Source organism: Branchiostoma lanceolatum, chromosome 16 (assembly GCF_035083965.1).
Source record: "Branchiostoma lanceolatum isolate klBraLanc5 chromosome 16, klBraLanc5.hap2, whole genome shotgun sequence".
NCBI classification, from domain to species: Eukaryota; Metazoa; Chordata; class Leptocardii; order Amphioxiformes; family Branchiostomatidae; genus Branchiostoma; species Branchiostoma lanceolatum.
Window position 1 is genome coordinate 4,219,844 of NC_089737.1, and position 16,761 is coordinate 4,236,604.

Sequence of the window (16,761 nt, forward strand, 5' to 3'; positions counted from 1 at the left end):
CAATGCGAGACAACGGTTTTAGGGATGAAAGCAAATTCACAAGAGAGTCAATAATCTTTCGGATATCGATAGTTTTTTTTAAAGCATCTCTCTCTCTCTCTCTTTCTCTTTTCTGACACCTCACAGAGCCTACTAAAGAAGCTATCCTCACGTACTGTGTTATAAGATTTCAATTAATTATTGCGTTTTACTTGCAAGTTCTTGCCCGAGGGCTAATTGCAACATGAAACAATGCATAGAAAGGGTATACTGTACAGATAGTGCGAGTTAACAATGATGACAAGTAGAACAAATGGCTATTCTAAGAACTACTACGGAATACAATCTACGCTTTTTGGGTGTGACTTCTTTGTTTGGAAGTAGTAAAAGACGAAGTGTCCCACTTTTTTTTGTAAAGAGTGGGCTTTGAGAGGTTAACAGGGTTCTAGTTTTCTTTTCGTCAGTAAACGTTAGGAAATTTTGGTAAGTTTTTGTGGCTTCTTTAAAAAGCTCTTTTCTTTCATGATAATTGAACTATGTGATATTTAACTATGTGATACCGTCTTGGCAGATAAGGTACTTCGACGAGGTACAGTCTGTGTTGTCCCACGTAAAGTCCGAAGCGGCCCGCATGTATCCACAAGCTCCGTCGGCAAGTTGTCCAGAGATGAGGGTGTAGCCTTGTGGCGTTGTCTCTGAATGCCAGTTTTTGTATCCACAGCTCTCCAACTCCGCTCCATCCGACCATCGCCACGTACCCTGGTTTATATGTTTTAAGGAATGCTCTAGATATTATGTATTATGTAATGATTTATTCACATTCTTTGTTAAAGTACAACATGTTTCAACATATTTCTTTTGTTTCATGTTTCTGTATTGAATCTTTTGTTTATCTGAAAAAGCATATTTCAGAAGACTCGATGCCAAAAGCAAATTTGAATACATTTTTAGATATATCTCTCACAATGCACATATAGGTACTACATACATGAAATATTGCTTAGTTTTGGGAAGATACCGTAAGCCCAACTTGATTGTAGCATGATGTTATAGATTTTACTCATCTTAGCCTTTATTCATTAGTCAGTAGAGTTTTCAGATTCATTCTGTATCTCTACTTTGTAGTTTGTACTTGACCTTCTGTTGCGCCGATAAAGATTCTATATGATTTGCATGATTCTAGAGTCCCCTATGGATGTCACAAACGGAGGAGATAGAAATATTTTACGGTAATGACTGATTATAGATAACAAAACAGATACTTGATTTAGATAACGAATGTGTAGAGTCCATTCCAAGTCACCAAGAGCATTTTGTAATGATATAATTTGAAAAAAATCTAATATAAGAATACTTGACTGACAATAGTTCTAATTTTTTCTAAAGGATTGAACATAAAAATATGAATTTATTTGAATTCAATTAGATAATTAGGAAATATTTTGAAATTAACTCCACAAGAATCTCTTCATTTAGAATAAATTCTAAACATCTAAGTGATTCTTTCACTCTAGAAATATTTACAAACAATGGTAGAAAATGGTAAATAATGGTAGAATTGCCCCCATAAAGTAGGTGCTAATCCGGCCCTTCTGTCTGCTTTTGTATATCTTTAGATTTCACTGCAGGACACTGTTGGGTCCTTTGTGGAAAGCATTCTTCCCTAAACTTCACAAGGATGTGTGAATTACTTTCTTCCCATCCTTCTGACCTATTTATAAAGATGTTACAAATAATGGTAAAAAATGTAAGAAATTGTAAAAGATTGTGAATAATGGTAGAATGCCATTACTAATATTTAGAAACTGTTGTGAATATCATAGTTTACATCATGAATATTTCTAAAGTTTTAGAACACTTAAGAAATATCTATAAAGTTGAAATCACATTCAAAATATTTCAAAAGTATCAAATTTCTTACACAAATAATTACAATAGAAAATTAATGTTTCTAAATTATGACAATTACAACCCTTGCGGTGACTTGGAATGGACTCTATGTCCTACCGATGCGTCACTTTCAAGACCAATCCAGTAATCTTTGTCGACCGTAGCCTCGTTTTTCAGGAACTCCTGCAGATCTGGTGTTCTGATGTCAGCCAAATGGTGTCCCCGATCTATGCAATGCTGCTTCGAGTATTCGTAAGTCTCGGAGTGTTCATGTAAGACGTAAGTAGTGTCACCCTTCACTACTTCTCGGTTCCCCCCTGTAAAAATGATACCGACGTAGATGATCATAGACGCAGAATGTAGCGCTATTCATGAATGAGAGCAAGATATGAGTTTGCGTTTCCGACCTAGTGGGTTGCGCTGTTATCGCTTTACAAGTTTTTATCCTAGTAAACTAGACATTAGGTTTGACCGTTAGCCAGTTCCTTCGATGGCCCACAAGTAGTGCTGCGTACCGGTACATGTACCATAAAAATTGATTAGGTACAGGGCCAAAATACCGAATCATGAAGTACCGGTATTGTATCGATATAAATTTACACCAATATGTCTTTATTTTGTGACTAATCTTCTGACCTCATGGCCTCATGCAACACCTATCGTGACCAAAGTGACACCTTGGAACGGCGTAACTAATATGCAACAGATCATTCAGGAAGGTCGGGAGTTTTGGCAGCAAGGCCAAGGGAGTTTGGCGGTAGGAAACTAGTTATGTTCTTTGAATAAAGATACTGACAAGTTGTAAACAGTTTATTTATGTTTCTGTCAATATTGAAGAAGTTTAGAAAAAAACATGTAAATTTTCAAATTGTTCAGGTACAGTTACTGGTCCCCACCTGTACCTAAACCTTTGCACCGGTAACTGTACCTGATGTTACGTTTAGGTACGCAGCACTACCCACAAGGCAGTAAGTCCGCCGATCTAAATTAGCGCTACGGGGAAGTCCTAGCCCGGAGTACGTGTTTTAGGCAAGGCAAAACGCAGGGGGACGCTTAAGGCAAATAGACACGCTATAGTCAGTTGAGGGAACACGTCCCCATAAAAGTGCACACTTTATCGTCGCATAAGAAGTGGTAGTAAAAACTGGGTAATGGACTGTTAAAGATTATTCTATAGGAGGAAAGCAAAACATAAGCCAAACAGCATTTTGTCCTCGGTATGGCCATCTTTTAAAAAATAACTATTTGCATTTCAATTATGGACAGGCGTTCGCTCTTGTAATTTCCTTCGTCAGAGTGACTGATTAAATGATTGCCAAATGTTGTGGTATAAGAGCCCACACAGATAGTGCAGGATTTTTCCTCAATACGTCACAGTTTTAACCCGTACTATAGAAATGAATTTTCTTGTGACACAAGAGACAAAAAAAGATAAACAACCATTTCCAGATAAGACAATATATCCAAAAGTTGGTAGAAAAATGAAATAACTGTTATTTGAGACCTTTTTCGTTGTGCACAATATTTGTAGGCTATATACCAATATTAATGTTTTTTACAACCTCTCTCGAACTATTGTCCATATGCTATGCTCCATCGACTCCATACAAATGAAAACCCTGGCCTTTGTGTACAGTACAATAAAGAAATAGCGTGTTTACGTACGTCCTTCAGTTTTCCTGGCAACACTTTCCATGAGGATTTTTTTTTGCGTCGTCATCCAATAATACTAAGCTAGATAGCGTTCGTTTTGGACAACTAAGAAATAACGAAATTTCACCAAAAATAGTTACTCAAGCAACGGGATAAAATTTTGAAACAGTCGTTTCAGACAGCATCCGTCACTGAAAAAAGATAGAGGATGTTGTCTGAAACGTCTGACTGTTTCAAAATTTTATCCAGTTCCTTGAGTTACTTTTTTTGGCGTATCTTACTACCTGGATGTCTAACCTTCATCAACGTAACGAAATTTCACCTTCAAAGTAAATTTTGATATTCCAACACACAAAAGGACATACCAACGTTAGAATTTCAGTCGCCATCAATCTATCTGCCAATATGTATGCAAATTCATCTTTCTATGTCTTCCTATCCACTGTTCAAAATCTACAAAATACTTGAGGTCTACTTTGACTACTACCATGCATGTCTCCTACTACATGTGCCTTAGCCGAGTAATTCTACCAAAGCACAGTTAATTTTTCCACTATGGTACTAGGGTGAGCGGTCCAAATGAACGTCTCTCTAAAACTTCTTTCATTTTGGTGGTTCCAAGTCTAGCTAAGGGTGTGGTTATTAAAAAATGGCCGAAGCGAGTACTTACAAAGACAAGCAGCTAAAAGTAAGAGAGAAAAAAAACAACCCACCATGCGTTTCGCCGATCAGCGCTAAAAACACGACCACCGCCGCCACGCGGAGAAGATACGCGAACCGCATTTTGATTCTCAATCTGGCAATCTTCGAAACACACCTGGCCTTTCCATAATGAAAAGACAGCTGTTAATTTGCTTTTCCCTTCTTTTCTACGAGTAGAAATACGTTACTCCAAAACGACGTTATTCTGCTAAGTGCATGCGACAGTTAAAATTGTGACCAAATATGGGTGTGTCCTTGCCCCCTGACACACTACAATGGCCATTCCATCCCATTTTTTCTCATGGGGGACTCAGTCCTTGAAATCATCCCAGAGCCGAAGTGTTCTTGCTCTTTGTAAATAAACACTGCCAGGAACAATTTATGTGACTGATTGAATCATTTACCCCACGTGCTTCCTATTGTTGGTATGAGGGAGCAATTGTGAAGATACACAAAGGAAAACCTGTAACAAATTTCCACTTCAAATGTTACATTAGTTATACCTGCGTGCATTCTCCTACGTGAGGTCATTTTGATGTTCACGCAAACGTTTAGAAATGAACAACAACAGCAACAAAGTTTTCTGACGTGCCACATACATGACACTAATTATGCATTTCGTAGAGCAAGCCCCTAAAATAGCGTAATCGAACCCCATTTCCAACCGACGTTATTCGGCAAGGGTCTAGCAATCGGCCAAATATCGCCGACAACCTGTATCTTTTAAACCTTATGGGATATTATGATGAAATTACTACGTCGATAGTGTGTTATTTGGTGGGTAATGAGTTTTAACTCTTTAATTCGTCTCATACTCAGACCTACTAAGTAGATAGGGGTCCAAAATCTGATGTAAAATTGACACATCGTAATTCTACATGAAAATATCATAAAGATCTTTATTGACACCAAAAAAGAACGGCGACTTTATACGCTAAGTATCTTCAACAAGGAAACCTAGATGATGGCAAATAAACAATATTTTTGAATTCGCAGAATGAATGACGGATAGAAAAACGCTTTATCTTGTCTGTTGAAATAGGGAGCAATGATTTCTAACCAATGAGGGAAGACGGCAATTGGCAGCGCAACGCAATGGCCGGGAAACGCGCACTCACCCCATCCCATTCATTCAAAATGCTACATTCTGCGACAATGATGCTTGATGAATTTGGCGGTTGACTTTTTCCAGCTCCATGACAGTGGTAGAGAGACGTACAATTAAATCATGGGCATGTGGAGTCCTTCGTATGTGCCAAGCAGCATTGCGAAGATGCCGGGCACCATTTGGTGGACATGAACACATTACATATGCAGGGCATCCTGGTCTCACTATTCATGAATACCGAAAAGTATTGGATAGCCCTCACGCGTCACTCATTTGATAATAAACATTACAAAACTCTGGATTTCTAAACTTCTAATACCACAGAGGTATTTTTTTTCTTGATCTTCCGTTTGTAAACTCGTACGGAGAACAAGTACACCAGGGTATGTGGACATGGCCTATGGTAGGACGGAACAAAGTCGAACAGCTGTGGGTACAAAAACAGGTAATAACGTGGCAACGACCTTGACTCTAGTGAAAAGCAGCCTACGACTGTAGATATATGCAGGACGCTTTTGACTTTATATGGGACAAGGCAAGGAGGTAGTGGGGATATTAGAATGCATCGACAGAAGTTCACTGCGTGCATTTTGCTACATTTTGCTGTTTGGTTGTCTCTCGCATTACCTCGAACCATAGTCATATTCCTGATAGTTATTGATGTGAAAGAAAAAACTTTCCGTCCATAAACACCTGTGAATTTAATAAGCATAACTCTGACTTGAGCAATGTTTCAATTCTATGAATTTTGCATCACACGAGCCCCCCTCCCCCGAAGAAGTGACACTGGTTGAAATATAGTTGTACGCTATGATATTTGAGGTTTGATTTAAATGGGTAGCATATCATGTCAAGGCCTATATTATGGAGTTGGTAGAGGTCACAAATGGTGATGGACATGTCAGTATATGTTCCCTTAACAGATATTTGTTGTGAATGATACATGTATGCAAAACAGCATAGACGTTATAAACATAATGCATATGCGTCAGGGACACTTGTACGCATGACTGGTTAGGAAAATATTACAACAAGGGATTGGTAAAAACGCTATTTTGACTTATAAGTAACGTCATATCATATTCACATCATAATCAACAGATATGATACTACTGTGTACATTGTATAAACCTACCTTTCTGGCAGATATAGCCATAGTTATTCTGGCAAGATTCATCATCCCATTGGCTAATACCAGTAGAGCTACCCAAATAATTAGCGCTAGCCATCAGGCGGACGCACATGCTGGCGTCTGATGGGCCGTTAGGTTCGCCGGACGCCCAAGCTCTATAACTCCCCAACTGTCTACCATCACTCCACATCCATGTCTTTGTGCTTGACTCTTTCCTTAATCCAATCCACGCTTCTCGATTACCCTTCAGCGTGAGAAGAAATTCGTTGGTCGTGCTGTATTCTGGCATAGCCAGTCGAGCCCCATCGCTATTGCAATGTCTTTCGGCATCTTCAAATGATGCATAATAGGAGAAAAATTTGTAGCAACCGGAGCCGTGTGGTTGATAGCCGTCCGTGCACTGCCAGGTAGCTGAAATGATAAATATTTCCACATATGAATTATAGCTCACTTGTTTTTTTACGTATAGTATAGTAGTTAGTTAGTAATGGCGTGTACAAAATTAATCTCCAAGTAGATCTCCACGGTGCCAAAATCATACAAGCTAGCCAGAGAAGCTCCAGTCAGCCAGAGAAGCTATATAAAAACTCCTTCTGCCAGTTGGATACGGTCTTTCCACCCGTTTGCTTGGAGACTATATAAAATAGCTTTGAACATGTATGACGACATTTTAGTACATTTCATGGCAAACAAGGGAAAAACAGTTCGGCAGTATAATTCGAATTATATGCCAGTGCTTTAGGCCATGCGCACCCTTTGCTATACTATCATATGAATACTGTGTCTCCCATGGGCCATAAAGGTAAATGTGGGAAATCATTCAGCGTTGTTAACGTTGTAAGAATTTTTTTTTATCCAAAGGTGGATATCGTGGGGTCGTGTGGCGTAACGGCAGGGTGTTCGACTCAGAACCAAGAGGTCCCGAGTTCGAATCCCCCTGACGCCACCGATGCTGTGCCCTTCGGAAAGACACTTTACACGACTTTCCTCACGCCTAGGTGTATAAAACCTAGTACCTGTACGCGGTACTGTTCATATAAATTATAAAAACTTGAGTACAGTGCCACGTCGTCGTTATCTGTCAAAAACCGAAGTAAAAAAAAAGGTAGATATCTATAAAGCCCTTGTTCTCTGAGTAGTCTTGTCCTCTGAGGAGTGTCACGAAGACTACAGACGTCTTAAGCACAAACGACGTAGTTTAAACAACAAAAGAAGGGTAACCTACCGAATGATTCGCCGAAGAACGTCAAAAAGACAGACACCGTCGCAGCGAGGTGAAAACGGGCGAACATATTTGCTCTCAGTATGCTAAAAAAGTATTTTCCTCACATCGCCGGAGGCCGATTTCGTTCTACATATCATTTTGATGGCCAGCAAAACAGGGCATTTTAGCTGTTATGAATAGGTGCGATGGCTTCGATGACGGCTCCAAAAAGGGCGTGTTCGTTTCGCTGGCACGATATTGGGGTCATTCCATTGTGTTATTAGGGTATTATTAGAATGGTATCTCATGTATGAAACACGTAGTCATGTAGGCAAACTGAATATTACGACAAATAATCACACATGTGCAAAGAAGAAAATCTCTTATACAATTATAAATCACCCTAATTTGTGATACAATATAAGTATATTAAACATTTTCTGGTCCGGGATCCGGCCCTGACCATTATCGTCCATATTGTATCTTATCATAAGACCATGCAAATTAGATACTCCTTCGGTCATAGGTCATAGGTCAGTATAATGGCAGGTACTGTCAGGACCAATTAATGTGACGGTCTTTTAGGCCTGCGAACTTATCAACAGGTTAACATTCGGCCGTTGCAATAAGGAACTTTTTACCTGTTGAAAATCCTTTTTTTTCTGCGTACTTAAGTCTTTAACTAGCCTAAAACGTGAAAGTGACAGGGAATATATTGTGGAGAATCTGAAAGTACATATATATGTTCACATGTCGAGTTTGAATGTTTCTTGACATGTTCCTTGAACACACACACGCGCGCGCATACACACACACACACACACACACACACACACACACACACATACACACAAACACACACAGACACACACACACACACACACACAAACACGTCAGTATAGATTCTAATCGCAGTTGAGCCATTGACGCCTAATGTGTGCATTGATTGATAGGTATGTAGATTAAAGATACAACTTTGACAACATGATCTCACACTTTTGTGATGTATGAGGTGATAACTACGGTTTAGAGAATATCGAACATGGATATAATTATATACATGTATAACCAACACCCGGTTGGGCGTAATTGTCATCATCGATCGACTTTACAGAAATGATCAGGGCAAAGAAAAGCTAGAACTCAAATACAACTTATACTGTGGCTTTCAAAACATTAATATAGACTTTTCCTGCAAAATTACGTCAAATTAAATCAATGGGAAACAACAAAGAACGAAACTTACCTTTCTGACAGTTATAGCCTTAGTCATATATAAGATATACACATGATCACATAGTAAAAACATCGAAGTTTTCAAAATGTGATATTTTTCTGGACAGTCCGATTCTTAGTTATCAAGATTTACTTTGCATAGAAAAGGCATAAGCGAGCAGTTAATATAGAGGCAGGCAGAAAAAAACATTTGCATGATGTTAACCTACATGTTGTACCGCGGTCGTGTGCTTTCCCGTTCGGTGTTAGCACGGTGTCACCACGGTGTCACCACGCGTACAAACTGGGCGGACAACATGCCTGATTCTCGGCGAGGTATTCTTCAGAGCACGCTTGGCCACTTCATCGTGGATAGGCGTCCGCTTTTGCTTCTGCTTCCATTTTTTCTAACAGCAAAATATCGCAGTACCGCGCAGTAAAAAATGCAAAGGATAGTAAAATAAATTGAACAATTGTCCAGACAGGGCGTGTACTTTTGTATGACATGAGCTCATTCACTTCTAGGTGGTTACTGTACATGCATTTAGGTTCGCGTGTTTTTTTTTTATATTTCGCGCTAAGGCGGTGGTTTTAAATAGCGGCAGTGCTATAGTCACATACTGCTACAGCATTGGACAAAAATGTTCGCGGTGAAACGGTCGCGGCGAAAACCGCGAACATAAAACCACCGCGAACATTTCTGCATTTACAGTATTTCGTAAAAGTGACACACAAAAACATTACTCGAGGACATTATAACCATTGGAAAAATTGAAAGACTGTTCTTATCCTTCTCATTGGGAGATGCTGTATGTAATTTGTGTGCTTATTTCATACAGTTCCTTTTGGTAATCCTGAAAAGGATGTACCATCGAATATACATTTATTAATACGTCAGCGCACTGGCAAAGCCTGTCAATAATAATCATATGCATCATTACAAAGAAGATTGTTTCATGTCTGTATCTCTATATGTATGTATGTATGTGTGTGTGTGTGTGTGTGCGTGTGTGTGTGAACATATTTCTGCATGCATTTGTGTGATAGCCCGCTATAAACTTAGTACAACAACATGAAAGTGGACAAGGCATTTTAGAAATGCAGCAATCAGTCATAAGTAACAGCTGATAACCAACATAAACATTTAAATGTAAGGATGTCAAAATAAAAGATGGTCTATTGGAGATAACTATATCCCAATACCAACATGCTCTACCACTGTACTAGATGTTGTGAAAGAACCAACAGATGGTAAATAAACTGAAGGACAAATGGTCACGCACAGGTTACCTTTTTATGGACAACTTCAGCTACCGGGAAAAAATCTTCACACCTATACGTATAAAGGTAATTTCCTGTACAGCCCCGTACCGTGTGAGAAAACATATCAATTAACCAATTAAGTATAAACTGTTTCTGGTTCGGCCCTAACCGTCGTCCTCCATAGTTTATTACATGTACGAAGACCATGCAAATACGATACTCATTCGGTTCATGCACTGACACAACCTGTCTGAAGCAATTGATATCAAGGTGAATTTTTGTCTGCATGCGAAGTCATCGTGTGGATGATATCCTTTTGTTGCAGTAAAGAACCCTTTATCCTTTTTTCGGCATACTGAATTATTTAACTAGCCGCAGCATTAAAGGCATTAATTATATTAGGATAAAAATTGGAAATAAAAAAAGCTGAAATCTTTTTGCTACTGACATTTACTAACACTGTTTAGCATATTTCCATAATAACTTCATACTTTGAGCATTTTAAAACCACGCAAAAACGTGCCTTATGATGATCCCCTTAGTTTCAGAAGCCTACAAAAACCCCGGCGACAATTTTCAGTGAGTTCTCACATCACAACCATGTCGTATTTTTGCATCATGGATGTCGCTATACATTGTGCTGATAGTGTTGTTTGAACTAATCATGTGTAGAAATGACTAATTAGAAATAAATTGACTTTCAAAACCTGATTTTTGGTCCCTAATATTGCTTGGGTCTCCTTTAAAGTGACCGTGAAGTAGCTATCTATTCTTTTCTTATTTTCCAAGTTTGAATGTTTCTCGACCGGTTCCTTGTACACTATATTTGCCTTAGATACTGACAATTCGTGTAAAACCGTTTGTGTGTTGTATGCCATGCTTCTCTCTCTCTCTCTCTCTCTCTCTCTCTCTCTCTCTCTCTCTCTCTCTCTCTCTCTCTCTCTACATATGACAAGTTTAATTACGATATGTTGCTTTATCCCATATGATTGTGTGTAATCAAACCCATTTGTATGCACCTACTCGTTTGTATGTATGTATAGATGTAGTAGACCTTACGAAAGTCGCTGTGCTTTTGTTGTGTCAATAAAAATCTCTCTCTATATATTTCTATACATATATACTGTTTGCCAGTATAGATTCTAATCCCACTTGGAGCCATTTACTCCTAATGTGTACATTGATTGATAAGTGTGTAGATTATAGATACACCTTTAACAATATGATCTCGCACATTTATTCACAAATATTAGTTCTTCCCCCGCACAATCCCCCAGTGGAATGCCCTGCCTGGCACGGTTGTATCGGCGCCCACCGTTGAGTCAAACCGAACCAGGCTAGAGGCCTGTCCGCCTTAGCCTGGGACCTCCTCCCCCTACTTTTCCCCTCGCGGGGTTATCTGGGGGTGCCCATGATGGTGATGATTAACTGATGTATACCATGATAACTACGGATAAGAAGATATCTTACATGGATATCATTCGGACATTGTTTGGCGTAATTGTCATCCACGATCGACTTTGCAGGAAGAATCCAGGCGAAAATAGCCAACAATAAAATACAATTTATATGGAAGCTTGTAAAAAAAATATGGACATTTGCAGCCAAATTATGACTAAATATATGGCCCACCTGTGGCGCTGCTGTAAAAGCACCATACTGTTTCATAATTTGAACTATCGTAGCAGCATCCTTGCTGTACACATTCAGCTGCAGGGATCCCTCCATAACCGCAGTCCTGTCGCATGGAAGGCTCCACGACGCATTCGTCCACTAGTCAATGTAGATAATAATAACGTAAGTTTACATTGTACACAATCATATAGTCAATTCCACATAACCTCATGGGTGTATGCTGTTTTTGAAGCCTTTCTAACAATCACAAAGTCACAAAATGAAGACCATTCAAATAAACAAATAAAAATTGTACATGACCATATTGTCAATTTCACATAACTTCATGGGTGTTTGTTGTTTTTGTTCTAACATTTTGAAGCCTTTGTAATAATCTGAGATGAGAAACTGTTCTAAAATATTTCTAACATTTCTTTGACTTTCTACATATTTTCCACCGTAGAAACACGCTAGAAACATTAAATTTCTGATATCAAATACATCATTTGCATTATGAATGAATGAGTTTTATTGCTCGACAATCGTACATGGTACAATGTATTGCATTAAATCAACAATACTATAACTTAAAGCTAACCTATCCTACTATTCTAAGTACAAAATATTATCGAAACCAGTATATTGTTTACAATATAGTCATGTATGGGTAATTCTGTCTCGCTTTTGGAATGATTCATGGAGGAATTGACCTATGTAGATGGACATAGGATTGGACATGACAACAGTACATAGAAAATATCGCTGTGTATTGATATGCATGAATACATTGTGAAGTGTTAACTCACCTTGTGCTTCCCCGTTCGGCGTCAGAAACACGTACACCGTCACAACGTAGAAAAACTGGCGGAGCAACATGCCTGATTCTCCGACCGGGCGATGGTCAGAGCACGCTTTACCACTTCATCGTAGAGAGGCGTCCGACTTTGCTTAAGCTTCCATTTTAGGCCAACAAAATATCGCGCTGCGCAGTAGAAATGCTAAGAATAGTAAACTAAATTGAATAATTGCCCATACTGGGCGTGTTCTTTATAGCTTCAGTGGCCATTCACTCTTAAGTGGTTATTTCAAAAGGGACACACGACTACATTATTCAAGGACATTGTATCCAATGGAAAAATAGAATATTTTTGTGTTTGCCTTATTTGGAGATGCCGTATTCTAGAAAGTATTCTAGTATTCAAGAAAGGATGTACAGCCAAATATGCAACTTAAAGCCATCGTTAGCACACTGGCAAAGTCTGTCAACAAATACCTTGTAAAAGCGTATTCATGGAGCTTGTATATGCATTTATCCTTGATAAGCCAACCCGTTTCTCTGTGTTTTTGTGATAACCTGTTCTAAACTTAGCACAACAACATCAGGCTAAATCAGCACTTCTTAAGTCATAGTTAAGAACGAACATTTTGATATGTAAAACATTGAAATATAAGCAGGTCAAAAGCAGAGATGGTCTGGAAGATACACTGTACCTATAATATCAATAACAGCATGTTTGACCTCTGTACTAGATGTTGTGAAAGAACCAACAGAGGGTAACTAAACTGAAGGACATATCGTCACGCACAGGCTAACTTCAGTTACCAGAAAAAATGACAAATGTTCACATCCGTACGTAGAAAGACATTTTCTTGTACAACACCATATACCGTGTGTAAAACATATCTATCAAGTATATTCTGGTTCGGCTCTAACCATTGTTGTACATTTTGAAAAGCCATCAAAAGACTATGCAAATTAGATACTCCCTTGGTCAGTTTACTGTTAGATCTTGTCAGAACTAATTAATATCAAGGTAAGTCTTTTCGGTTTTTGAAGTCATCGTCTGGATGACAACCTTTTGAAGTAAAAAAAAATTATCTGCTGAAAAAACAGCTTTTTTCGTCGTACTGAATTATTAGACTAGCCTGAAACATTAAGTTGACAGTAGGTATGACAGTATCTATGGATTTTTTTATTTTTTTTTATTTTCCAAGTTTGGATGTTTCTCGAATGGCTCCGTGAACAACATTCTTACTGTTTCAATACTGAAAATGTAAGACCGTGTGTGTGTGTTGTATGCCATTATCTCTTTCTCAAGATCTGGTTGGGTTCAAGTATAAAGAATTTTCATCGTCGATTGACTTTGCAGAAGGAGTCCAGGAGAAAGTAGCCAAAACTCCATACAATTTACAGGTAAGCTTAGGAAAATGAGTATAACAAAATGTACCGATTTGACAAATGAAGTATCTTTGTAGATGGCAGTAGGTGTTGTCCCATTGGAAACCTTTCGTAACCCAGAGTTGCCCGCAGTCTCTATTACTCTCGTTCTTGGGTTCTTCTGGTGCCCAATTGGTGAAGCTGAGCAGAGTTCCATCAGACCAGGTCCACGTGTTATCCACCTGTACATATTAAACATTATATATTGGAAGCACTAACATAGAAACAAACCCTTTATATAAATGAGATAAATCCCATCAAAGATAGGCAAACGAACAAAAAGGTACATACTGAAACACCGTGAAGCCCGATCCAGTAACTTTGTGTTGCATCAACCGCATCAATGGTGTTAACAAGGAAGTCGTGCAGCTCCTGTGTCTTGATGTCGACGAGATGGGCCCCGTCTGTCGCACATGTCTGCACGGCTTCACGGTACGTCACAGCTTGTGTAAACACCTTGAAGTAAGCTCCCTGTCGCTCCGTGTACCCGGAATGACCTGCTAGGGGCATAACAGACTGATGCTTATATAAGTAATGCAAACATTCAAAACTGCCACCGCTTCCATTTGGTACAATAATATGTTTTTTTCAACGAAGTCGCTTAGTGCAAGACTGTAGAGGGCCACTCATCAAAGCACTGAACTAATTCTTACTGTAGCAGCATCTCTTCGCCCTAGGTCAGAAACATCAATGCTCGAGACAAGCATGATTTCACTGACCCATTTGGAGAAGCAGGGGTTACGAAGGCTACTCGGGAAATTCCCTACCCCATTTAGGCCGGAATGTTTTGATCCACTCACACCGGGGCATGCCCCTACTCTTTTTTGAAAGATGTGGTGGGTTCTTTTACGTGCTCAGGATGTGACTCTCCTCAAACACGGGACCTCCATTTAACGTCCTATCCGAGGCAATATATTGCAGTTGTAAAACTTGTGCCCCCACAACGATCGACAACCACTGGCAAATAGATAAGGAACTGAGCGGTCGAAAGAGTCTTTCTTACATTGTGCCGTAAGACTCTACAATGATTCTGTGGCTTAGGTCTCTTCCTAGCGCAGTCTTCGGCTCTTGGTTGATTCGAATAATGTAAATAAGTCGGGTCTGTAATCGTTTAATCTTTTTAAACAACCTATTGTAAAAAGAATGTACATAATTCAAGGAGGTTCAGACCATTCCTTGCGCATGTAAGTTTGTCTTTAGAATAAATATATCTTTATTTGCATAACTTGCATACCATTGAATACATCTCTGTCCAAGCTACCTATATGCCCCAAATGGTGGGAATCCGTTCTTTCTTTCTTCAGTTATTTTCTCTGGACTTTTTTTAACAAATACTGACGGCAAAAGCTATCTTCCACCTAAATACCCAGACCATCGGCAGGAAAACGCATAAACCTATAGGAAAGGTGGCTATAGTTCAAGAATGTTAACTGGTTGCAACATGGCATTCTAATTATTTTTGTTATCGTATGCTAACACGCTAGAGACATTTCTAATGTCAAATACATTATTTCTAATATTAAACATGAATACACTATGAAGTGTTAACCCACCTTGTGCTTCCCCGCTCGGCGTCAGAAACACGGACACCGTCACAACGTAGAAAAACTGGCGGAGCAACATGCCTGATTCTCCGACCGGGCGATGGTCAGAGCACGCTTTACCAATTCATCGTAGTGAGGCGTCCGACTTTGCTTAAGCCTCCATTTTGGGCCAACAAAATGTCGCACTCCGCAGTAGAAATGCTACGAATAGTAAAATTAATTGAATAATTGCCCAAACGGGGTGTGTTCTTTTTAGCTTCAGTGGCCATTCACTTCTAAGTGGTTATTTCAAAAGGGACACATGAAAACATTATTCAAGGACATTGTATCCAATGGTAAAATAGAAAGAGTATTTTGTGTATGCCTTATGGGGAGATGCCGTATTCTAAAAAGTATTCTAGTATTCTAGAAAGGATGTATAGCCAAATATGCAACTTAAAACCATAGTTAGCACACTGGCAAAGTCTGTCAACATATACTTGTGAAAGCGCGCTCGCGCGCGCGTGTGTGTGTAAACATATCCATGGAGCTTGTATGCATTTATCCATAATGAGCCAATTCCGTTTCTAGGCGTTTTGTGTAAAACCTGTTCTAAACGTAGAACAACAACATCAATAAGAGATAGTTAAGAACCAACATTTTGATATGTAGAATATTGAAATGTAAGCATATGTCAAAAGCAGAGATGGTCTAGTAGATATTTATAACAACAATAATAGCATGCTCCACCTCTGTACTAGATGTTGTGAAAAAAATAACAGAGGGTAAATAAACTGAAGGACATATCGTCACGCACAGGCTATATTTTAATGGTCAACTTAAGCTACCAGGAAATAAGGACAAATGTTCACACCTGTACGTAGAAAGGTATTTTCTTTTACAGTACCTTAATATGTGATAAGATATATCTATTAAGTGTAGGCTTTTCAGGTTCGGCCGTAACTATTGTTGCCAATATTGCATGTCATCAAAAGACCATGCAAATGAGATACTCCTTAGGTCATAGGTCAGTATACTGGCACAACCTGTCAGAATCAATTAATATCAAGGTGACTAATGCAGCAAAGAACCCTTTTCCGGCGTACTGAATTCTATAACTAGCCACCGCATTTAAGTGACAGTGAAATAGCTAATAGTATTTATTCTTTTTTCCACCATTTTTTATGCCATGCTTTCTCTCTTGAACACAATCTATATGGTTATAGATACTGAAAAATTGTGTAAAACCATTTGTGTGCT

General features: G+C 38.9%; 1 protein-coding gene across 1 annotated transcript in view; it reads right to left on the minus strand.

The window, feature by feature from the left end:
* Positions 1 to 15,601, minus strand: part of LOC136422154 (CUB and sushi domain-containing protein 3-like) — a 31,435-nt gene extending 15,834 nt beyond the window's left edge. The window contains exons 1-3 of the mRNA XM_066409802.1: positions 15,532 to 15,601; positions 14,315 to 14,475; positions 14,046 to 14,160 (exon numbers count right to left, since the gene is read on the minus strand). Coding sequence (XP_066265899.1) covers positions 14,046 to 14,160; positions 14,315 to 14,475; positions 15,532 to 15,601 — 346 coding nt within the window. The remainder of the gene's footprint in view (positions 1 to 14,045; positions 14,161 to 14,314; positions 14,476 to 15,531) is intronic.
* Positions 15,602 to 16,761: the final 1,160 nt, after the last annotated feature.